General features: G+C 43.4%; 2 protein-coding genes across 2 annotated transcripts in view; both read left to right on the top strand.

The window, feature by feature from the left end:
* LOC120065399 (disks large-associated protein 4-like) overlaps window positions 1–7797 on the top strand; it is a 57922-nt gene extending 50125 nt beyond the window's left edge. Inside the window, 2 exon segments of the mRNA XM_039016383.1 lie at window positions 3019–3183; window positions 5357–7797. Of these exon segments, the coding sequence (XP_038872311.1) occupies window positions 3019–3183; window positions 5357–5593 (402 nt within the window). The 3' untranslated portion in view covers window positions 5594–7797.
* Window positions 7798–15576: 7779 nt separating this feature from the next.
* On the top strand, window positions 15577–23115 carry LOC120065398 (homeobox protein AKR-like). Its single transcript, XM_039016381.1, has 3 exons — window positions 15577–15856; window positions 17878–18128; window positions 19380–23115. The coding sequence occupies exons 1-3, from the start codon at window positions 15838–15840 to the stop codon at window positions 20469–20471; spliced, it is 1362 nt and encodes a 453-aa protein (XP_038872309.1). The 5' UTR covers window positions 15577–15837; the 3' UTR covers window positions 20472–23115.
* The last annotated feature ends 1512 nt before the right edge of the window (window positions 23116–24627 follow it).

Here is a 24627-nt window from a genome sequence, read left to right as displayed (position 1 = left end):
GTGGCGGGGACTGGGAGACTAGTCAGGATTGTGGGAAGGTAAACGAAGCAAAGTATATTCTTGATGAAAACTTGCTCAAGAGTGTTCAGGACCTCAGATTGGGGCGAAGGTTCACCTTCCAACAGGATAACGACCTTAAGCACACAGCCAAAACATTGCAGGAGTGGCTTCGGGACAAGTCTCTGAGTGTACTTGAGTGGCCCAGCCAGAGCCCGGACTTAAACACGATTGAACATCTCTGGAGAGACCTGAAAATAGCTGTGCAGTGACGCTCCCCATACAACCTGACAGAGCTTGAGAGGCTCTGCAGAGAAGAATGGGAGAAACTCCCCAAATACAGGTGTGCCAAGCTTGTTGCGTCATACCCAAGAAGACTCGAGGCTGTAATCGCTGCCAAAGGTGCTTCAACAAAGTTCTGAGTAAAGGGTCTGAATACTTATGTAAAGGTCATATTTCAGTTTTTTACTTTAATACAATTGCAAAAATGTCTAAAATCCTGTTTTTGCTTCGTCATTATGGGGTATTGTGTGTAGATTGTTGAGGAAAAAAACAATTTAACCCATTTTAGAATAAGACTGTAACGTTTATAAAATGTTAAATACTTTCCAAATGCACTGTACATGACCAGAAAACCCCTTACATTACCAGATAATCAACCCCACACACTTACATTACCAGATAATCAACCCCACACACTTACGTTACCAGATAATCAACCCCACACACTTACATTACCAGATAATCAACCCCACACTTACTTTACCAGATAATCAACCCCACACACTTACGTTACCAGATAATCAACCCCACACACTTACATTACCAGATAATCAACCCCACACTTACGTTACCAGATAATCAACCCCACACACTTACATTACCAGATAATCAACCCCACACACTTACATGACCAGATAATCAACCCCACACTTACTTTACCAGATAATCAACCCCACACACTTACATTTCCAGATAATCATCCATCCCACACCCTTGTTTACTTTACTTTGTTAAGTTTATTTTTACATGGACAGTGCACATTGATCAACATTTCTGAAAAAGTGCTAGTTTTAGCCAGGCCTGCTAATTTTCGACTACAGTCTCTGGGCACACTTCATCACTTCACTAGACAAACACATGCCAAATGGAAAGACACAGAGCTTAAATGTGGCTAGCTAAGTGACAAGCTGAATGCTATCAGACAGTAAGGTCAATGGAGAAGTGATTGATGGGACTTTTTCCAGACCTGAGTGGTTAAACTATTGTAAGGGGTGGACATGGCTGTATCGTTCTCAGGGCAGGTCTGCTGGTTTTTTAAATAACTTTTCGTAGCAGGTTAGGAGAATTAACGTGGCAGGTTAGGAGAATGTTTAGGGTTAGCTAAAATGCTAAAATTGTCGCAGACACCACTCAAACATATCTTGCTACAACCAGGCCTGCCCGTGGAACAGTCTTGGTTTACACTAATGTGATGCTGTGTAGACATGTCTCTTTGTATCACGTCACTCTACTGATCTCAGTACAGGGTACTCAGACTGACATCCCCAATTATTAGGATAAGACTAACCTCCGGTTGACGGTCTGCAAACGCCTGCATTTTGTTGGTAGCATTCTCTGACTGTTAGCTATTCTCAGTGGAAATTCAGTGTCATCATATTCGGAATGTATTATGTTCTCTCAAATGAGAGAGAGACTAGCAGTTATTCAGACAGAAGACCGACAATCTATGGTTGTTAATGCAGTTTTAATGAATAATGATAATCTCGTCATGAAGCTCAGTGTAAGTATCAGAGTAGCAAGGGCTACTGATTGTGTTGATTGAGTCGGTTATAATAGGAGTCTATTTTAATGCAGCCATATTATTGAACTCATGTTTTGTATTAATGGTTGTGTAGTGAACCTTTTTGGTTAGCGATTATTTGTGAAATGATGTGCTATCCTGATAAAATTCTATGAAAGGGCACCCTGATCCAAAATAAGTTGAACCATTGTACCATTTCAAAGAGAGTTTGACATCCAGAATAATTTTTTTCCTACATGTAAAAAAAAACCTAATATTTTGTATTTATGGACAATTTCCTATGGATGCTTTTCATATCATTACACAGGAAGTCAGTTTTTGCATGCTAGTGCTACCATCTTTTGTTGTGTGTTTTTTTTCTGTGTGTTCTCCTATTTGAAGATCCAGAATGCAGAATTAGCATGATAAAAACATGGCGGAGAGTTGAGTCAAAAGGCTCTGGATAAGGGCTCAAACCCCAGTCTAGTTGCAGCTGCAAAGATGCTGTGTGGGCAAGAAACACAAGCAGACCCAACCATAACAAAGAGCATTAGTAAGAGAATGAGTGAGTCAGGTGGGAAGAAAAACTATGGGTTACCGTATGTAGCCCCGGTTCTCTGAAGGAAATTAGGGCGTTATCTCACTATGGGGAATGCTAGAGAGGGCGTGTCCCATAATGAGATGTCACACCGAGTCGACTGAAAAAGAACAAGTCGAAGTGTGACGTTCAACCCTTCCATATGCTCTGACTGACTTATTTTACATACTTTAAAAGGAGATGAGGCAAAACAGAGTGCCTCCCAATTCCCTACGGTTTATGTGAAGTGGTCAGTCCACCTTTTTTTAAATATATATATTTTTTTCTTCACAAAAAATCTAAGAATAGTCCCAATAAAGCAGTATAAGTTTTTTAGAGGCATACATTAAACGATAATACAGTAGCATCAACATACACCAACATACACAGTATTTACCCAGAATAGTCTGATGGAATTCAACTAATCAGTTTGATGAGGTCTCCTGTCATTGTGTTGTAAGACAGCTCCCTCTAGTGTCAAAAGTGGACAAAGCAACACTGAATTAATTTCAATCTCCTCTTTTCAATCTCCTCTTCATGCTTCTCTCCTTTTCTCCCTTTCTCCCCTTCTTAAATCCTCTCTCTTCACTATTTCTTTATTTTCTTCCACTTCCCCACACCTCTCTTTCTCCCCCATTTTCTCCTTTCTCCCTCCCTTCAGAATGTGAACGCCAACCTGCGGCCCACAGCCCAGGACCTGGCAGGCTTCTGGGACCTGCTACAGCTCTCCATCGAGGACATCAGCCTCAAGTTTGATGAGCTCTACCACCTCAAGTCCAGCGACTGGCAGCCCCCTGCCGTGGCCCACTCGCCACCCGAGCGGAAGGTACTTCCCACCCCTGCTGCCCAGTGCACAGGCTGGGGTAGGAAAGCCGCCGAAACCGGCCTCTCTCCTCCCTCCCCACCTCCCCTCTCACTTCCCCCCTCCCCATGTGAAGTGAACACTAAAAGGGGCTTCCCAGCCCAATGTGAAGGGGCTTGGGAGAAGGCACCTCCCTTTACACATGCATGGGGCTCAATCTCAAAGAGGACAGTTTATGACTGTTTCTGCGGTTTAAGCCCCTCCTTTGAGAATGCATGTCGGGGTACAAGACATGCTCTGCTCTGATGTCTCAAGTATGGTAATGGCAGAGCTGTGTGTGTGTGTGTGTGTGTGTGTGTGTGTGTGTGTGTGTGTGTGTGTGTGTGTGTGTGTGTGTGTGTGTGTGTGTGTGTGTGTGTGTGTGTGTGTGTGTGTGTGTGTGTGTGTGTACCAGAAGTCCACCAGAAGTCCTTACAAGGATAGTAAAACAAGGAAAATTCAGACAAGAGGGGACATTTGGCTGGTCCCCACAAAGAAAAAGGCTATTTGAGGGTTACGGTTAGGGTTATGTTAAACTCATTCCACGGAGGGCTGAGTGTCTTCGGACTTTCGCTCCTCCCTTGTACTTCATTGATGAATTATGGTATCTAATTAGTAAAGAACTCCCATCACCTGGTTGTGTAGGCCTAGAAGGCCATTATCCCGGATTCGCCTCTTCACTGTTGACATTGAGACTGGTGTTTTGTGGGTACTATTTAACGAAGCTGCCAGTTGAGGACTTGTGAGGCATCTGTTTCTCAAACTAGACACTCTAATGTACTTGTCCTCTTGCTCAGTTGTGCAACGGGGCCTCCCACTCCTCTTTCTATTCTGGTTAGAGACAGTTTGCGCTGTTCTGTGAAGGGAGTAGTACACAGCATTGTACGAGATCTTCCGTTTCTTGGCCATTTCTCACATGGAATAGCCTTCATTTCTCAGAACAAGAATAGACTGACGAGTTTCAGAAGAAAGTTATTTGTTTCTGGCCATTTTGAGCATGTAATCGAACCCATAAATGCTGATGCTCCAGATACTCAACTAGTCTAAAGAAGGCCAGTTTTATTGCTTCTTTAATCAGGACAACAGTTTTCAGCTGTGCTAACATAATTGCAAAAGGGTTTTCTAATGATCAATTAGCCTTTTAAAATTATAAACTTGGATTAGCTAACACAACGTGCCATTAGAACACAGGAGCTATGGTTGCTGATAATGGGCCTCTGTATGCCTAAGTAGATATTCCATTTAAAAAATCTGCCGTTTCCAGCTACAATAGTCATTTACAACATTAACAATGTCTACACTGTATTTCTGATCAATTTGATGTTATTTTAATGGGGGGGAAAATTTGCTTTTCTTTCAAAAACAAGGACATTTCTAAGTGACCCCAAACTTTTGAGTAGTAGTGTATGTTTTGGTGGATGTGTGCTTCAACTACTTTGACTTCATGCCACTATTTCACTATGACTGCAGTGAATTAAGTGTGGTTCATCCAAAGTCCTCATCATAAAATTAATTATTTGAGTACCAAACCAACCCCTAGCCCATACCCACTAGGCACTAGGTATATTTGAGAAGAGGTTATTGTTAGTTTGGGATTCTGGGATCCAATATTAATTCAGTGTCTAGTCCAAGGAAGAGTTGCCATCACTGTCCTATATTTGGCTACACTGTTCATATTATGTCTATCTTGTCCATAATTTGTCTAGATTGTCCATGTCAAGCCTACCTTGTGCATATTTTGAAGAAACCATAATCAAAGTCACTGTGAAAGATCCATGTCTACCAAATGAAACTCACTATGCTCTTTTTTATAACCTCTGTATTACCTTTCGTTGCTTCGTTGCTTTCGGAAGAAAACCTTGCATCTCCAAAACTGAAGCTTTTCAGGAAACAAAAAAAATCTATATTTTACCATGTATGAACATACAAGCACAAAACTTCAGAAGTTGTTTCGAATAATTTTTCTTGGTCCTAAAGTCATAAAATCTCCAAAGTGAGGAGTTACTCCTTTCAATTCATCAACAAAAAAAGGTTTTCTTTCAACAGCAACAACGCTCTCACTCTCCCCCCCCCCCCCCCCCCCCACATGTCTCTTCTGTTTCCTTGTGGTTGACGGTTGACTTTATCCATTGCGGCCCTCCACCAACACCACCAGGAGGACCAGAAAGAGCCCCCTCCTCCAGTGCCAAAGAAGCCCGTTAAGGGGAGGCCGGTGCTGGGACGTGAGAAGAGCGTCGACTCCGCCTCTTCCACCTCTTCAGCGGAGAAGCACCGGACGGAGGCCCGCAGGCGACTGCTGGCCGCTAAGAGGGCCGCCTCGGTTCGGCAGAACTCAGCCACGGAGAGTGCCGACAGTATCGAGATCTACGTCCCCGAGGCCCAAACACGTCTCTGAGAGAGAGCGAGAGAGAGGGAGAGGGAGATAGGAGGAACTGCCTCTGAGATGGAGGGTTGGGGTCTTCTCGCCATACACACACAGGGTAGGCTGGTCCTGGTGGCAGCAAATCTAGATTTAGTGAGAAAGAGAGGAAACAAGAAAAAAAAAATATTGGGCTATAGACTATGGGGAACTCGTCTCCTCTCACAAGGCTGCCATGGAAAAACCTCAACCACAAACTTTGTTACTATTGTTAGTACTCTTGATTATTACGAAAATTATAAAAATGGTTATTGATGATGATATTATTATCTCCTAAAGAAACTATATCAAGACTGTTTTAGATGTACCTGTATCTTGGCTATAACAGATCTAAGAAGCGGACAGAGTAAACATTTGTGCTTTCTGCCGCCCCTCCCTGACTCCCTCCCCCCATGCCTTGGCCAACCCGTAGTTTGCACAACGCCACCATGTGGTTTAATGTACACACTTACTCAGAGGAGCACACACACACACATGCTTCAGATCCTCAGCTATCTATGTCTTCCTGGTGCTTTTTTGTTTGTTTTTATTTGTTTTGTAAGAGCCCCTTGCCTGCATTCAAAGCAGTTCTAGATTCTTAAGAGGTTTTGGAGAGCAGGGAACCAAGAACTAAGGGTGGAAATGACAAGTATCACCACTTGTATAAGTGAGATCTATTGAAAGCACAATTGATGTTTACTTAGTTCATTTTTTGTTTAAAAAAAAAAGGCATATGATTTTTTATTTTAAATATAAAATTTTAGGTACTTTTTAACTGACTCAAAACACACTCATAAGTCAATATTTTCTGGAATGTAATTTGAATATCCTACTATTTCATTGAGATTATATTGTTTTCTGCCATTTTGGTTTTTGGATGTATTCATCAGCCAATGTCCACAGTCCCATGACAATGGCCACGCTTTGTACTTTCATTTCTTTGTATTGCTCTGTGAATTTATTTCTAGGTCATATTCATTAGGCAGTTAATCAGTTTCACCTTTTGCTACAGTGTGCCCTAATGAATAATATAATGGTGTGGGTATATCAGAGCAATTGAACATAATTCAGGTTAGAGTGAAGGACCAGGAACACCATTGAGGACAATCCCACTGTGCAAAATGTGTTTAAGTCTGAATTGTTTCCTCGTTGTTTCAAGATACTTTACCAGCGTAATGATGTTGCATCATTGTGGCTATTTCATTGAACATTTAAAAAGCCAGTAGGTTTTTAAAGTAGGTACTTCCAGCAACTCAAGCTGGGTTGCTGCAGCAGCAATATCACAGGAATTGAAAGGTTAGAGGGGTTTCTTTCTCCCAACTTCTGCCCCAGCGTCTCTCTGCAATTAACCTTTTGTTGTTTTGTCGTTCACTGTATTTCAATGAGTAAATTAGTTGGCACAGATGTAGGTGCGTTTCCCACATGGGACCATCACTCAATATACATGGAAAAACATGTGGTCCATTCCACTGTGAAATTCCACTCACTCCAACCATGATTTGAATTGCCCTCCTATAGAGAATTTAAATGGAATTAAGCCCAATTTGGACTTGTAGTTAAGCATTAATTAACTTTGACTAATGGCTGCACACTGCACTCGGCAATGGGAATTTGTTATTGATACATTACACTGAATATTCAGTACTACTATAGGTATTTGCTACTGTATGGGGCGGCAGGTAGCCGAGCGGTTAAGAGCATTTGGCCAGTAACCGAATGGTCGCTGGTTTGAATCCCCAAGCCGACTAGTTGAAAAAATCTGTCTGTGCCCTTTAGCAAGGCACTTAAGCCTAATTACTCCTGTAAGTCGATAAGTGTCTGCTAAATTACTAAAATCATGTAAGTGTAATATATTTTTCCATATCATGGATCTTGACCAGACACCCTCTTGAAAAGAGATGGCTAGAGAAAGGAAAGGATAGGAGACAAGGGAAGGTACTAGGAGAGGAAACCCTGTCTGACTATTGAGATGCTTCAGTGACACTGTGCGAAACCAGGAAGTTGTTATTTTATCCTCCTACTGGTCATATTTTGCACTACATCTCAATTGTCCATGACACTTTTGGAGGGAACAAATTCATCCTGGAATGAAGAAGAAGCACATTGTTTTTTTTATTTGTTCAACCAAGCGCCCTGTCATATTGCTGTCTACCATTGTTGTTTTTGTTAAATATCATCCCCAAATGCCTACACTTTTTTTAATTGAGACAAATCATTAAATCTCTATTACATTACATAAATGTAATTTGTTTGCCATCCTTTGTTTTTGAAAATGCTGTTATTGGTACAAAAAAAGAAATGCATCACCCTTGTGCCTCTATGGAAAGTAAGTATAGTGATATCAAAGCTGATTCACTCTTTTAATAGGCCTGTGAAAGTGGAATGGGGGCCTCCCAAGTGGCGCAGCGGTCTAAGGCATTGCATCGTAGGCATCACTACAGACCTGGGTTCGATACCAGGCTGTGTCACAGCCGGCCGTGACCGGGAGACCAACGAGGCGGCGCTCAATTGGCCCAGTGTCGTCCAGGTTAGGGGAGGGTTTGGCTGGCCGGGAATTCCTTGTCCCATCGCGCTCTAGCGGCTCCTTGTGGCGGGCCAGGCGCCTGCAAGCGGACCCCAGTCACCAGCTGGACGGTGTTTCCTCCTACAAATTGGTGCGGCTGGCTTCCAAGTTAAGCGAGCAGTGTGTCAAGAAGCAGTGTGACTTGGCAGGGTCGTGTTTCGGAGGATGCATTGGCTCTCAACCTTTGCCTCTCCCGAGTCCGTAGGGGAGTTGCAACAATGGGACAAGACTGTAACTACCAATTGGATATCACAAAATTGAGGAGAAAAAAATTACAAATAAAAAAGAAAGTGGAATGGAAAATGGTTCCAGGCAAGTGATAAAAAAATGTTATCTAACAAAACATATCAAATCAAATGTATTTATATAGCCCTTCTTACATCAGCTGATATATCAAAGTGCTGTACAGAAACCCAGCCTAAAACCCCAAACAGCAAGCAATGCAGGTGTAGAAGCACGGTGGCTAGGAAAAACTCCCTAGAAAGGCCAAAACCTAGGAAGAAACCTAGAGAGGAACCAGGCTATGAGGGGTGGCCAGTCCTCTTCTGGCTGTGCCGAGTGGAGATTATAACAGAACATGGCCAAGATGTTCAAATGTTCATAAATGACCAGCATGGTCAAATAATAATAATCACAGTAGTTGTCGAGGGTGCAACAAGTCAGCACCTCAGGACTAAATGTCAGTTGGCTTTTCATAGCCGATCATTGAGAGTATCTCTACCGCTCCTGCTGTCTCTAGAGAGTTGAAAACAGCAGGTCTGGGACAGGTAGCACGTCCGGTGAACAGGTCAGGGTTCCATAGCCGCAGGCAGAACAGTTGAAACTGGAGCAGCAGCACGGCCAGGTGGATTGGGGACAGCAAGGAGTCATCATGCCAGGTAGTCCTGAGGCATGGTCCTAGGACTCAGGTCCTCCGAGAGAGAGAAAGAAAGAAAGAGAGAATTAGAGAAAGCATACTTAAATTCACACAGGTCACTGGATAAGACAGGAGAAATACTCCAGATATAACAGACTGAACCTAGCCCCCCGACACAAACTACTGCAGCATAAATATTAAAATTGTCAAATATCAAATGATCATAACATATTCTCTATTTGTGGTTGAGAGATCAAGAAAGTTTGAGTCTCACTGTAGGTATTTGATTGTCCAAAGTGGTGTAGGATGAAGTTGCCCCTAGACGCTGATTTTGGGTAAGTTTTGCATTTCCCCCACATCGTTAAAGTTAAGTTTGGAGGGTGGAAGCTGATGCTAGATCTGTACCTAGCGGAAACTTCAGCCTGGAGTGCCACAGTCAGGTTAAAAAGATCTCACTTGCCAGACTCGCAGAGTGAACTGTATACTAACAGTAAACAGCATTTTTAACATATATTTCCAACCAATAGTAGTTTTTATATCAAATGATGACTTCAAATGACTAACCATTGTATTTTCATAAACACGTCTGCTAAATGGCATATACACTGAGTATACTAAACATTAGGACCACCTTCCTACTATTGAGTTGCAACCCCCCATCCCCTTTTGCCCTCAGAACAGTCTCAAGTTGTCGGGGCATGGACTCTACAATCTACAAGGTGTCAAAAGGGTTCCACAGGGATGCTGGCCCAATGCTTCCCACAGTTGTGTCAAGTTGGCTGGATGTCCTTTGGGTGGTGGGCCATTTTTGATACACACAGGAAACTGTTGAGCGTGAAAAACCCAGCAGCATTGCAGTTGTTGACACAAACCGGTGAGCTTGGCACATACTACCATACCATACTACCTGTTCAAAGGCACTACAATCTTTTGTCTTGCCCATTCACCTTCTGAAAGGCACACATACACAATCCATGTCTCAATTGTCTCAAGGCTTAAAAAATCCTTATTTAACCAGTCTCCTCCCCATCTACACTGATTTGAAGTGACATCGATAAGGGATCATAGCTTCACCTGGATTCACATGGCTAGGGCATACAGTAGTGGCTAGGACATACACATGGCTAGGGCATACAGTAGTGGCTAGGGCATACAGTAGTGGCTAGGACATACAGTAGTGGCTAGGGCATACAGTAGTGGCTAGGACATACACATGGCTAGGACATATGTAACGGATGTGAAATGGCTAGCTAGTTAGCGGGTACGCGCTAGTAGCGTTTCAATCAGTTACGTCACTTGCTCTGAAACCTAGATGTAGTGTGCCCCTTGCTCTGCAAGGGCCGCGGCCTTTGTGGCGCGATGGGTAACGATGCTTCGTGGGCGACCGTTGTTGATGTGTGCAGAAGGTCCCTGGTTCGCGCCCGTGTCGGGGCGAGGGGACGGTTTAAAGTTATACTGTTACATTGGTGCCGTGACCCGGATCACTGGTTGCTGCGGAAAAGGAGGAGGTTGAAAGGGGGGTGAGTGTAACGGATGTGAAATGGCTAGCTAGTTAGCGGGTACGCGCTAGTAGCGTTTCAATCAGTTACGTCACTTGCTCTGAAACCTAGATGTAGTGTGCCCCTTGCTCTGCAAGGGCCGCGGCCTTTGTGGCGCGATGGGTAACGATGCTTCGTGGGCGACCGTTGTTGATGTGTGCAGAAGGTCCCTGGTTCGCGCCCGTGTCGGGGCGAGGGGACGGTTTAAAGTTATACTGTTACACATACAGTAGTGGCTAGGGCATAAAGTAGTGGCTAGGACATACACATGGCTAGAACATACAGTAATAGCTAGGACATACACATGGCTAGGGCATACGGTAGTGATAGGGAGGGAACTCTCCACCTACATTTGTACTGCGTAGGTCAAAGTCAACTTTATTAAACAGGTTGTTTGCTCCTCGTCAGGCCTTAGAACAGCACTTAGTTGAGTTATTTACGCGATAATCCCTGGGTTCTCATGCCTTATTGCTTCACCAATTTACTCTGGTTCATCTGAGCATAATTTGTTTTCTTTACATTTCTTCTCCTTGTCCCCGCACATTTGTTGTGCTGCATCAAATGGCCATCAAATGAACACTACCTTTCCCTGCTAATCAATTAGTGGTTCTTATGTTACAATGGCTCCGTCGTTTGGAAGATGGTGCTTGCAACACGAGGGTCTCTGCATGGGACACATACTATGTGTTCACTTGAATAAAAAGGACATTCACTTTTACTCAACCATATGTCGGGTTGCTTGTTACCTAGTTGCTCCATGTCTCTTTAAAAATTGTTGTTGTATTTTCCCAACCCACCTCCACAGTGAGCTTGAGGCTTTGCATTGGAAAGGCCTGGCTGTATTGGCCATCATCCACTCCCTCCTGGGAAGAGATCTCTCTTGATTGCAGGCTATTGTTTGCTGTTGTGTGTTTGCCTGAGCTGCTGATGGCTCCTTTACTCTGCTTAGTAAAATGTGGGGTGTCAATGGCTCTGGTCACTCCCTGGTTGAGGCATCTGAATGCTCCTCCATTTGAGCATGGCTCCAATCGTTAGCGCCTCCAGGCTTTGTGTGACAGTGGTCTGTCGTTGGTATGATCCTTTACCAAGGAGGGGGTTTGTGTGACTGCGTCTGTTAAATTGTGTTCTTGATTTGCTGTTGTGACCAACGAAGTTAGTACTGGCTATTTGTTTTTCCATTGCTAGTTCTGGAACAGTCCTAACTATTTTCTGATGTTCTTGTAGTCCAACGACATGTACTAGGATTTGGACACAATCTGTTATAACATATAACATGCTCTTTTTTAACAATATATAGGATTCCCGCTAGATTGCAAAGAGATGATTTACATTGAATGGAGATAATAGAAAATATTGTAATTTCCATACAGGATTTACCCCAGTGTTTACCCAAAAGGCTCAGACCTTTCTGTTTCCATCTACGTTGGCCAGCACCCGTGTCTCACTGAGTCATGGCTCCAGTGGACCTGCTCTCACTTGAGGCCAAAGCCAGGCCACTGGTACTTCTCAGCTGTCATTTACATAACAATGGCTAACTGTGAACTTTAACACCTTCTCACAAAGCAACTGTTTTGATTATGCAGAGGCTGTTGATTCTGCTCTTCACATGTCCTCAATGTCAGCCCTAGCTATGGAAACAATTTCCCTAGTATAACATAAGGGTGCATACACTAGTGTAACACTGATGTTACAGTCGAAAAGCAGACTGTATCCATATTGATAGCATTGGATGTCCCCATCACTAACCTGGGGAATTCAGGGATCCTGAGTGGCGCAGTGGTCTAAGGCACTGCATCGCAGTGCTAGAGGTGTCACTACAGACCTGGGTTTGATCCCGGGCTGTATTACTGCCGGCCATGAACGGGAGTCCCATAGGGTGGCGCACAATTAGCCCAGTGTTGTCCAGGTTAGGGGAGGGTTTGGCCGGGGTAGGCCATCATTGTAAATAAGAATTTGTTCTTAATAACTGACTTGCCTAGTTAAATAAACAAAAATATATAAAAAGTTGGTGGTCCCCTTCTGCCCCTCAAAAAACCCTCTGACACATTGATAAAGGGCAGTTGGAAGTACTGTTCCCAGGTGGTCTCCCATTGAAGCTCTAACCAGGCCCAATCCTGCTTAGCTTCAGACGAAAGAGATCGGTCGACCCTACCAGCTGTATTTTGATTTGAGTCTGTGCCTGACTGGAATTTAAATAATTCAATATGCATATGGGGAGAGTGAGAGAGAGAGAGAGAGAGAGAGAGAGAGAGAGAGAGGTATGTCAAGGACAGAAAGCTATTACAGGGTGACAGAGAGACAGTCCGCTGCTGCTCTAATCTGCAAAGACATGAATACGTAAATGACAGAAACTATCTGTCACTGAGAGACTATGGGAAGCAAAGGGGCTTGTCTCATACATTTAACAAGGCCCTGGTCCAATACACAAACCAGAGGGCCACACCTATGCCTATTTCATCAAGGTCCTGACTCTCTGTGAAAGATCATATCCTATGGCACACTGTTGAAGTGTTTTAAACCATAGTGACATGCATATAGTACCCCTTCATTTTGTTGTTGTATGCTATTGTTTTGGAGATATATGCCTAGCCTAAGAGCATTGAATTGGTTAATTTATTCACATACTGTCGCATTTGCTTAAAATTACAAGGTTATTTATTCACTTTCCTAGTTTCCAGGTGAAGTGGCTGTGGAATTTATAAAGGGCAGTTGGAAGTACTCTAAAACCAACAACAACAACAATTTCATCATGGTCTCTTTGGTGTGGATTACACGATGTGTGTACTGTATATTGACTTAATGTGTTCTATGAAATTGCATTTGGCCATGTTGTTTCTATGCGTTAAGTATTCACTTGATATTCCTATGCGTTACAGGCCTACCAAACAATACATTTGTAGCAAACCTGACAAGGAAGAGATGTTTTAGACTGTCTTATAATTCATAGCTCTTGTATAATTCACAGCTCTTATATTTTCAAGACTTACAAAATGTGTAATGTGTGGCCATGGTCTGGGTCCTCTTTAGTGTTGCTGTTCCCCTTTCACACCCTAACTCCCTATACTTCAGCAGGGTTTTTTCTCAGTTTATTTTTAGGAGTTTTCACTGCGCCTGTTTTGACCCAACTCACCTCTGCTGTTAGTAAGTGTGAAATATTAGGGGAGGAAACAATATTTTTGGGATGTGTTCACTATGGAATTCTGACTGCAGAAAAATGTCCTGTACATTTTTTCACAATTTCGAACTTCTAGAGGACATGACTGTGGTGGTGGACACTTGCCATACTCGCTTGGACAATACAGCAAACTAATAGCAAACTAATTTCTGTGAGACTTAAGTCCCTTTGAACTGATTTACAATACATTACTCTCAACGCTAGGCTTTAACAAGACTTTTGAGGGGTTGTTAGGTCACAGCATGCCGGAAAGGGAAGCCCAAGGTAAGGGTACCTGTCAACCCACTCCCCTGGTTCAAAGGCCTACAAAGCAAAAAGAAGCCCCCTCCTGAGTTTTCTGTGCACTTTGGTTTGTACCCTTGGCCTACAAGGGTTGGGAGTGTAGAAGAACCAACACTCTTAGCAGAAGAGATATGTAGCAAAACAAATTTTTACTTTAACAAACAATAATTACATTTTTTATGAAACAAGCATATATTTTATTGACTAGGATTTGTTCAATATTGATAATGCTTTACAAATTAGGCTGTGTATGTGAGGGTTTCGGTTTAGTATAAAGGGTTGATATAAAATGTGAATGAGTGGTTGTTTTGTTCATAAAATGAGATTTACTATGATTCTTGTATTTATATCTACTCTGGTAACATTAAAGCATATTGTGGAATACTAAATTAAGTAAAATTGGTATATGTTAAGATGAACATTTTATGATAAAGCAATTCCATAGCCTGGTCCCAGATCTGTTCGTGCTGTGTCTTGGCTTGCCAACTACTATGGTCATTGTCATGCAGCACAAACAGATCTGAGACCAGCTAGTAATTCCCCATGTGCTAATCAATTTATTTTATTTTTATTTAACCGTTATTTAACTAGGCAAGTCAAATCACATTCTGTTGTAAATAAGAATGAAATCTGAATGCAGAGAACCACTCCATCTTTTACAATGCTGTAGATTAATTTATACAATTACAATGATCTCATTTGTTAAAATATGTACTGTAAAATACTATGAAGAGATAATATCATTCAATAAAATGCACACAATACTTTCTCAAAACGTTCACAATGGTTATTTTGTTAATCCTCTATCGGGTTGATGGTGTCAGAGATGATTTTATTATAGTGAGTAATGGGATTATTATAATCTACACAAGGCTATACAGGCTTGTCTATAATTTAATCTAGACAATCTAGAGATTCTAGTCCGTCTAGTGCGTCATTTGATTAGTCTTCCACACCAGTGACTGTTTACAGTCTTGTCACATTGTATTATCACATAATGCAAATTCCTACCTACGTGCGAGACAAAAACTAAAATAATAATGCCTGACATGTAGATCATTTGCAGTGGCAACAGTATTTTGCTGCATATGAAAGAGGATGGGAGCAAGGTGAGAAAGCCTCGACTTTCTCCAGCAGTTGTTGGGAAGATTCTGCTGTTCTATTGACCAGAATTTTTACTATTTTATTACTGCATCCATTAGTGGCCGTGGCCCACTGTTGCTGTTAAGATTTTTGATCCCGTTTATGTAACAAGAAAACATGATCGTTTCGGTTACATAATAAACGCATATTCCGAGTACATGAGGAAATCCCCTTGGTTTAGTGGCCACTATAATATGTTGGCAAAAAAAGAGGTCGTGTGTGTTAATTTCAATAATGTCGGAAACAAAACAACATTATTCAATAAAATTTTGTACTGGATTTTGAATTAAATGCTTCGCCTGTCAGTCACTCAGGAATGATGACACGGCATGTCTACTGGAAAGAAAGAGCCGTGATTGGATCGCGCAGATACAGGAGGCGGGATCATTCCATCTTCTACTGTCAGATTGGTATAGAGTTGGCTTTGCTTCTGCAGGTAAAAGGAACTGAGCGACACAAATTATGAAACATTTGTTCTAGCTAGACATCGAAACGCGATAGAACAACAGCACGCTTATGTCGCAAGAAAAAAAGATTTGAAGCCTTGAAAAGCAAAGTAAAAGCGTGCAACACCTTTAGCGCTTGGAAACAAAATCTCGCTTTGTCAACATTTAGCCGGGGCACGCACGCATTTTACAAGGAACTTCGACAGCTGCGTGTTTTCGAGCAAGCCATCAACAAAGAATGAAACCCCTAAAACGAGGTAGGCAGAAATTAGCCGTGTTATTTTTATTTCCAGGTCTTAATTGTTGCCCTGGCCGCGTCTGACGGTTTGCCTGGTGTGCTCGCCTGTTGGTGTTAAATGGAATGCAGTTTTTTTGTTGCGAGCAAATGCAGCGTGTGTTTGTTTGAATTTGGAGGGACAGCTAACCAGCTAGTTATCTTTGGAAGCAAGCATGGTGTCCATCTGGCGGAGCGACAGAAAAGTCCTACATGCGCTATGGCGTGCGTTCAAAGGGTTCTTTGTACGTTTGCTACGTGACGATGGGAAGATGGCTAGCAAACTTAGTCAATGTTTTCTTTGCTCATTTTTCGAGCTCTAACAGGATTTTCTTATTTTCGCAATTTTTTTGCATTTTGGAATCTAGCTCTCAGCTAGATATTTTGTTTTCATTGGAACAATGTTAGATAACTGCACGAGACGAGATTGAATGGAACAAAACAGAATGCCAATCACTGACGCGAACTTCATTGTTTGCTTTGTAGCCTGCTAGCCTTGCTAGCTAGCTAGTTAACTAGCTAAGTTACGTTGGCTGCAATGCCTTTTTCGCCTTGAGGATTTTAGTGAATTTAGCAACTTGATTTCTGCTCACGCCTTTTGAAGTTTAACGCATTGAGTAATTTAGAAAATATCATATTAGCGCTAAGATAAGAACGGCCTTTGCTTTGTAGACAGTTAAGAGGAGCAGCGTGTGACATGTAAGTTAACTGACTTCAAGCTAACCTCAAACTAGTTTAACCACGTTTTATGACCCACCTGGAGTGCATTCTTTAGCTACTAGCTAAGATACAGGTCATTACCAGCTGTGTAACGGGATCGCTAGTAACTTTAGCTGCTACTTTCAAGCTGTTCAATGGACAAAATATTGACAGCACAACTCAAACCACTGACACGCCAGTGTTTTAGACAGTATAAAAATAACTAGTTTACCAATTTTAAGTCGTTGGCATATTTAGTTTGCTATAATCAATTATCAGTTTTGCCCTTTCATGCACTTAAAACATTTTTAAAAGATTATAGCCGCAACGTACTGTAAACAATTGGAAGCACATTCAATTTGGGCATACAAACAAGTGAGAAGTGTCTCCAGGACCCTGAATTCCCCTGGCAAGAGGTGAAAATGGTCCCTTGCACGGTCTGTAGATCGCCCGCCGCTGGAGATCGTGATATGCACACAATCTCCTTTGTAAAGACAGGCTGCCCCCGGGGGTCAGATTTCAACCAGAGAAAGACATTTACTGCATTCTATACCCTGGGAGAAAGCATGCTCCATTTTGAGGTGCCCCCCGCAACATATTGTGATTTGGGGAATGAATATATTGTTCTGAATGTGTATTATTATTATTATTATTATTATTAATGGCACTTCACTTTAATAGTAAGTTGTCATTGATGAATGCTTTTAGTTGTGCTTACCTGACTGCTACACCCATACTAGGTCTCTAACTCTAGGCGGCATTCTGTCTTCTCCATACAGTTCGCAACCATTCACTTCGACCCATGACAGCCCCATGCGAACTACAATCCAGACACTGCTAACGTTTAGAAATGTAATTCATAGCTTGCGATATGGCGTTTGAAACATATTGTACATCGGTGAAAGAATCCCTCAAATAAAAAATATGCACTTACTGTAGCAGTTTTGGACAGATACAGCTATGGGTGCCTCCATCCGACAACACTACACTTCAGAGTTAAGCTTACACACAGGTGTTCAGAGCATACTAGATGGCTAATTGGCACAGGTCACCACTTGTCTTCCATCTGTTTTCCGTAAACAAGCATCTCAATTTAACCCTTCATCAAACCTATTTCTTTAAAGGTTGGTGAATGTACAATAACAAACAGGCCTACACAATAAGTAGATGCGTAACATGGCAATCTGATTTGGAGGGAACACAATACATTCCATAACAAATGAGTGAATGTCCAACCCTGTGAACAGTGTCCACCATACAAACACTAGCACTGCCAAACTGACCCCCCCTCCTCCCCGTCCTCAGCTCTGGAAGAGGAGCAGATACAGGAGCTGTCGTCAGCCATGTCTGACAGCGACCCCTTTGAGGATGACGGCTTTCCCCTTGACCTGTCAGGAGGCGGCGTGGGCTCGGGCAAGCGGCGTCGCCGCGGCAACCTGCCCAAGGAGGCGGTGATTGTGCTGCGGACCTGGCTGTACGAGCACCGCTACAACGCATACCCTTCAGAGCAGGAGAAACTCAGCCTGTCAGATCAGACCAGCCTCTCCGTGCTACAGGTGAGTGGACCGGCGTAACATTGTCAAAGTAAAATGAACGAAGGAAAGCCTGCACGTGGTAAAATGTCCAAGTTCCTGTAGGGTTATACTATGTGGTTACTATTAATCATTGTGGTAAGTTCTGATTATGCTGTGGGGAAGATCTCACACTGACCCTAACAAGGCTGGATAGATTTAAGTTCACACTATTTGAACTGTTATACATTTTTATAAATTTTGGGTTCGGTTTCAGCATGCTCCCCTGACAAGTGTAGTGTTGAAATGAATGATTTACAATGTCCTCCAGTTGAATGGTTCCAGCTATGCTGATTAGCTCCTGATGCAGTGTAAACAGTTGATCACAGCAGACACTTGGGGCTAGATGAAGCCATGACGACCTACTCGCCTTGTCGAAGATAGTTGTTTATCAGATATTGTGTTCTCTATTGGCCTCGTGTGCGGGGCGATAAACGCCGCAGCACCTATAGGCCTACTTCAGGCCGTTGCTAAGTGTTCTATAAACAGCAATCCATCCCATGGTATTTACTTCGTACTTATCATCGTACTTCAGCCCTTGAGTGTTTCACAACAGTGTAGAAAATGTCCCATGACTGATGTACTACTGTACAGATGAATTTGACACTGTTACAGCAGCCCTTGTAGGCCAACCATGTGATGTTTCCTCTTCCCTCCAATACACACACACTCTCACACCCCAGGAGTTGGTGACTTGAGCAGAGCAAGAGGCTAGAGCAGACAGCCGGCACCGTTTTAACTCTTTTTTTATATGAGTCAGTTGAGCTAATTATTAGGGTCTTCTAGTTGACTTGTAGCCGGCAGACAGCCGGGCTGCAGTGTTGTTCCCCTAGCTGGCTGTGCACCTCTCTGTGGCAAATTTTTCACCCGAGACTTCTTTAATGCCAACAGTCTGAGCTCCCTCATCTCACTCTGTGTGGGGGAGATGTTTCCCACTAGAGGGCGGTAAACCAGGCCTAAATGCGAGGGAGACTGAGAATATGTGGGCGGAAGTCTATTCCCAAACAACTGGCCTCGGCCCAGTTTTAACATTTTATACGCGTCAGTTGAGTTAATTATTAGGGTCTTCTAGTTGACTTGGCACACTAAACAAAAAAAATACTTTCTAAGTGACTTGAGATTTATATCTGTAGTTTGGCTCTTGACGGAAGCCTAGTTGGGCCCTTGAGATGCACCCAGTTTGTTTTCCCAGTCATGCAGGCATTGTTATTAAAGTAACTTCCTCCACTTTTCCAGATATGCAACTGGTTCATCAACGCCCGTCGCCGCCTCCTCCCTGACCTACTCCGCAAGGATGGCAAAGACCCCACCCATTTCACCATCTCCAGGCGGGCAGGAAAAGGTGAGGGTCGCTCATCCACTGGTGGTGGAGGTAGCTCCCCTGAAAGCCCCACCTCCTCGGTCCCCTCACCAGCCCTGCCCCCACTCCGGCCCACGGTCATCCGGCCAGCCCCCACGCTGGACCTCGGCCTCCTGGGCAACACGGCCATTCTGACGGGTGCCGGCTACCCAGGCCAAGAGGGCTGCTGCGTCCAGGCCCTGATGCAGCTGGACATGCACGTTCTCCTGAGGGAGGCCGAGGAGAAGGGCTCTACGGTTATCAGCGCCAGTCCCACTGGCGGGCTATTCAACACGCCACCCCCCACCCCTCCGGAACTGTGCCCCGGCCAGGACTTCAGTGACCTGAGGCTGCTGGTGGACGCAGCTCTCCAGAGGGCCGCTGAGCATGAGAGTCAGACGAAGGCCACTACAGAGGCCACGGTCTGCAGCAGTGCTATGGGTCCAACCCTTCCACCAGAGCCGAGCCAAGCTGCACTGAACTCGCCCAGAGAGCAGAGTCCCACAGAAAAGGTTGTGGTGTCCCCAGTTTCAGTCCCAAGCCCCGTCACGGTCTCTTCAGCACCTAAACTCACCCCAGCCTTTGCCTTCATTCCTGCTCCAAGTCTGCCTCCTCGCCCTGCCCAAATTCCAGTCCTAGTGCCAGTTTCAACCCCTGTCCCAACCTTCATCCCTGCACCAACCAAACCCCCTGTGCCAGCCCTAAGCCCTGTTCAAACCTTCACCCCTGCACTAACTTTATCCCCTGTCCCAATCTCATCCCCAACTTTAGCCCTAGTCCAAGCACCTCTGCCAGCCCTCACCCCATTCCTAGGCCTTTCTTCCTCCAGCAGCAGCAGTGTCCAGAGGGCTCAGTCGGTGGCCAGTGTGTGGAGCATGGTTCACAGCGATGTTCCAGTCCGACAGCCTGGTCCCGTGGCACAGACTCCCATAGCCACAGTGTGGGGGGCGCAGCACACCCTGCATGCTGTCAGCGAGACAGTCAACTAGAGCCACGGCCACACCCTGGTCTGTATGTGGGGGCGCACCAAGCTGTGTATATATCTGAGAACACATTCCTTTCATCAACCCACTGATCCTGTATGTCTGTGCTCTGCAGTTTGAATATGACAGAACTGTCATACATCAGACACTGGGATGGAAAAACAAGTGTTTTAAAGAGTGCTTTTTTAAAGCATTTTTTTATCAGGACTTTAACAAAATATTTTATCCAATAGAGCCTGTTGCTGGGCAGAAGCTGTCAACTTGTCAACATTCCAGAGTATAGGTCAAATGTGACAACACAAAGTTCTATTATGTAGTTTTGAACTCTACTATCTCAACCATTTCCAAACGAGGGCAAGGAGGACATTTCCTTCCCGTTATACATTTTTTTTTAAAGTCTTGAAGCCAGCACCAGCAGATCTAGCCTCATCAGTAGCAGTACCGGACTTGGTTGAATGTATAAAGCGGGACTCGATGACTTTAAACCCTGGCTGCCTAGCTTGTCAATCATTCCCACCAAGGCTAAACAAGGGCGGACTTGGGGCTGAGACAACCGTGTTTGTTTGTTTCAAGCGCTAGTGTCGTGCTCCTCCAGTACTGTTTATGCACTTTAGATTTTCATTTTTTAGTCCGGCCTTCACAATCTGGAGCATTCCAACGCCCCCTTCCCCCTCACAATGCCGGGAGACAGGCGCAAGGGAAATTGATTGTACTGCAGTGTGCCTGACTGCACAGCTCCAATGTCCTTCTCTCTCCTTGCCTTAAAGCTACTGTAAACATGTGGCCACCAGGGATTCTATATTTAAGACACACACCCAAAATCATCAGTCGCAAAGAATATCAACACTACCATTTAGTTATATATTTTTTTAAATATTCATTTAAACCCATTTCCAAAATAGTATCTCAGCAGGTAAGCAGTATTTGTGTGTGTATATATGAAAAAAGAGGATTTTTTTTTTGTATTGCTCTCTTATCTTTATGTATTGTGTATGATTTCCTGGGATGTGTTTTTAATGTGGATGTGAAGGAGGTGGCATTCGTGTGTGTGTGTGTGTGTGTGTGTGAACGTAAGGTAACATTGGTCATGTAACAGAACTCAATTTTTGTGGTCGACGCTGAAGGCTTAGTCAGGTGACGCCGTCAGGCTAGTGCCCTAGTATGCCGTAGTTGATGGCTGAAGACTGTTACAAACATTTTCAAGCTTTTGGGTCATCCTGTTTGGAGAGGGTTTGACCCAAGTAGCAAATCATTGGAGCCTTAAGATTTGGTCCTTGTATTTCAAACCAAAATGTCTTAATTGAAATACTCTTAGTTGTTCCCTTGGATGACAAAGTCTGGTCAGTGTTGTATTGAAGTCATTGATCAATGTTGAGGTTATTGAGAAGCAAACTGTCTGGAAAATTTGACTCCTTTCCTCTCTGTATTTTCCCTCTGTGTTAGTGGACTATATCCTCTCCTCAGTGTTACTCATTCTTATACGGTTGTAGTTTCCATGAAACGGTCTTAGTTCATATACCACATTTTATGGCCAAATCCTAACTTTAGACGCAGCACAAACATTAGTGAGACCCTACGTGAACACACTGTGCTGCTGCAAAGTCTTATATTCTGTCAGTTCAAACAGGTCAAACTTTTCTCTATTCTTTTCAACTCTTAAGCTTTGAAAAGACCATGGTTATCTTCCAGCTAGAAAGAAGCATGAGAAGAGCTGATATGGAGTTTTGTTATTATTAGCCTGGGTTTGTGACACGCACTGATCCCATTCTCTCCGTCATGTCTCCCAGATAGGTAGGCTACCCCTCGATTTCTTTCATACGGATGGATGGCGGCACTGTTTCCTGATTTGTCATTGGGAAAGGTAGATCGTACAGGTACTCCACTAACGGAGATGTGCTGAAGAGTTTTAAGGCTCGCACACGCCGCACCCAATGTGGATCTAGCATTCTGCCTGTCATTCAGCGCGCTGTCTTTTAGGGACCTGCTGTATATTGACTGCCAACATTTTAATGCGTTTCTACGTGTAAAATCGGTGCGCACTCGGTTGGCAAATTATACTCACAGGTGCTAAGTATTCTCGGCCAGCAAACACTATTGGTGCGTCTGAGCCCTTACCACCTCCTTAAACAGTTTGGGTGAAGGAAGGGTTCTGGGGTCATAGTGATTTGTAAGAAATAATGGAGTGAATAGATATACAGTACAATTAAGCGGGTACGTGGTTTATTAATTACTACACGCCACTGACCACATGTTGCGATACTGGAAACGGCTGGATACTGGACATTATTTAGAAAGATATATATATATCAGATTTTGGATGCAGAATGAAACTTGGGTCGTAGATGCCAATGTGAAAATGCATGTAAATTCATCAAGGTCAGGTGTTTTTCTTTTGGCATGAATTGTAGCTGAAATGACAATGTGTAGCTGCTCAATATGACCAATTGCATCCTAAAGATGTTTTCCATTTCACTGTATGAATCATGGCTGATGTATTGAAAGAATAACTGGCTATCGTGCCTTAAACCCGGGATTGAGGGAACATACCCCTTCTACATAGAAACTTTTGAATAGTCTGTGCAATATATGCCTTAAACTTTAAATGTGTTTTGTACAAGCATTTCAGAGAATAAAAGTTTTTTTTTTTTCATTTGCTGATCCTTGTGCTGTTTATTTCTATTTATATAACTGAACTATCACATTACCATGTCCTTTTGTCAATTTTGTCTCGAAGCACAACAATTAATGACAAAGAATTTACATGAGCAAGATATTGTACCATGGATGCCCTCCCCCAGTTTTATCCAAGACAACAATTTTCATCTAAGTTGAGTCCAAAGGTCTACTGAACCTTTTTGATGGTCACCTTCCTGCCATCCAGGACCTCTATACCAGTCTTAGACTGTTCTCTGCTACCGCATGGCAAGCTGTACCGGAGCACCATGTCTGGGACCAAAAGGCTCCTGAACAGCTTCTACCTCCCAAGCCATAAGACTTGGAACTGTTAATCTGGATTCTGAGTGGAGCAGTGGTCAAAGACACTGCATCTCAATGCTAGAAGCGTCACTACAGACACTGTGGTTCGAATCCGGGCTGTATCACAACCGACCGTGATTGGGAGTCCCATAGGGCGGCGCACAATTGGCCCAGCGTCGTCTGTGTTTGGCCGGAGTAGGCCGTCATTGTAAATAAGAATTTGTTCTTAACTGACTTGAATAGTAAAATAAAATATTATCAAATGACTACCTGCACTATTTGCATAGACCCCCCCCCTTTATTTTTTTGCACTTACACTAGCAAAGGCTTGATGTACACTCACTGGACTCTAACCACACAATACCTGGATAAACACATTAATTTATATTGATGCCAAACAGAGTGCAGTTGGTCAGTATTCAGACCCCTTCACTTTTTCCATATGTTACAGCCTTAATAAAAAATTGATTCGATTGAGGGGGAAAAACATCTACACACGACACCCCATAACAAAGAAATGTTTTTTTTAAAGAAATGTTTGCTAGTTTATAAGGAAAATTATTACTTACATAAGTATTCAGACCCTTTACTCAGTACTTTGAAGCAGCGATTACAGCCTCGAGTCTACTTGGGTGTAGTTAGGGTCGTTGTCCAGTTGGAAGGTGAACCTTTGCCCCAGTCTCAGGTCCTGAGCTCTCTGGAGCAGGTTTTCATCAAGGATCTCGCAGTACTTTGCTCCGTTCATCTTTCCCTAGATTCTGACTTGTCTCCCAGTCCCTGCTGCTGAAAAACATCCCCACAGCATGATGCTTCACCGTAGGGATGGTAATGGCCAGGTGATGAGCGGTGCCGGTGTCCTCCAGACGTGACGCTTGGCATTTAAGCCATCTTGGTTTCATCATTCCAGAGAATCTTGTTTCTCATGGTCAGTCCTTTAGATGCCTTTTTTTTTGCTCTGACATACACTGTCAACTTTGGGACCTCATGTCCAATCAATTTAATTTACCACAGGCAGACTCCAAGTTGTAGAAACATCTCAAGGATGATCAATGGAAACCCGATGCACCTGTGCTCATTTGAGTGTCATAGCAAAGGGGCTGAACAGTTATGCAAATAAGGTAGTTATCTTTTATTTTACATTGGCAAAAATATCACCCCTTTTTCACTTTGTCATTTTGTGTAGATT

The sequence above is a fragment of the Salvelinus namaycush genome, chromosome 20 (assembly GCF_016432855.1).
Source record: "Salvelinus namaycush isolate Seneca chromosome 20, SaNama_1.0, whole genome shotgun sequence".
Classification (NCBI taxonomy): Eukaryota; Metazoa; Chordata; class Actinopteri; order Salmoniformes; family Salmonidae; genus Salvelinus; species Salvelinus namaycush.
The sequence above is the reverse complement of the archived record's forward strand: the minus strand, read 5'-3'. Positions and strand labels throughout refer to the sequence as shown.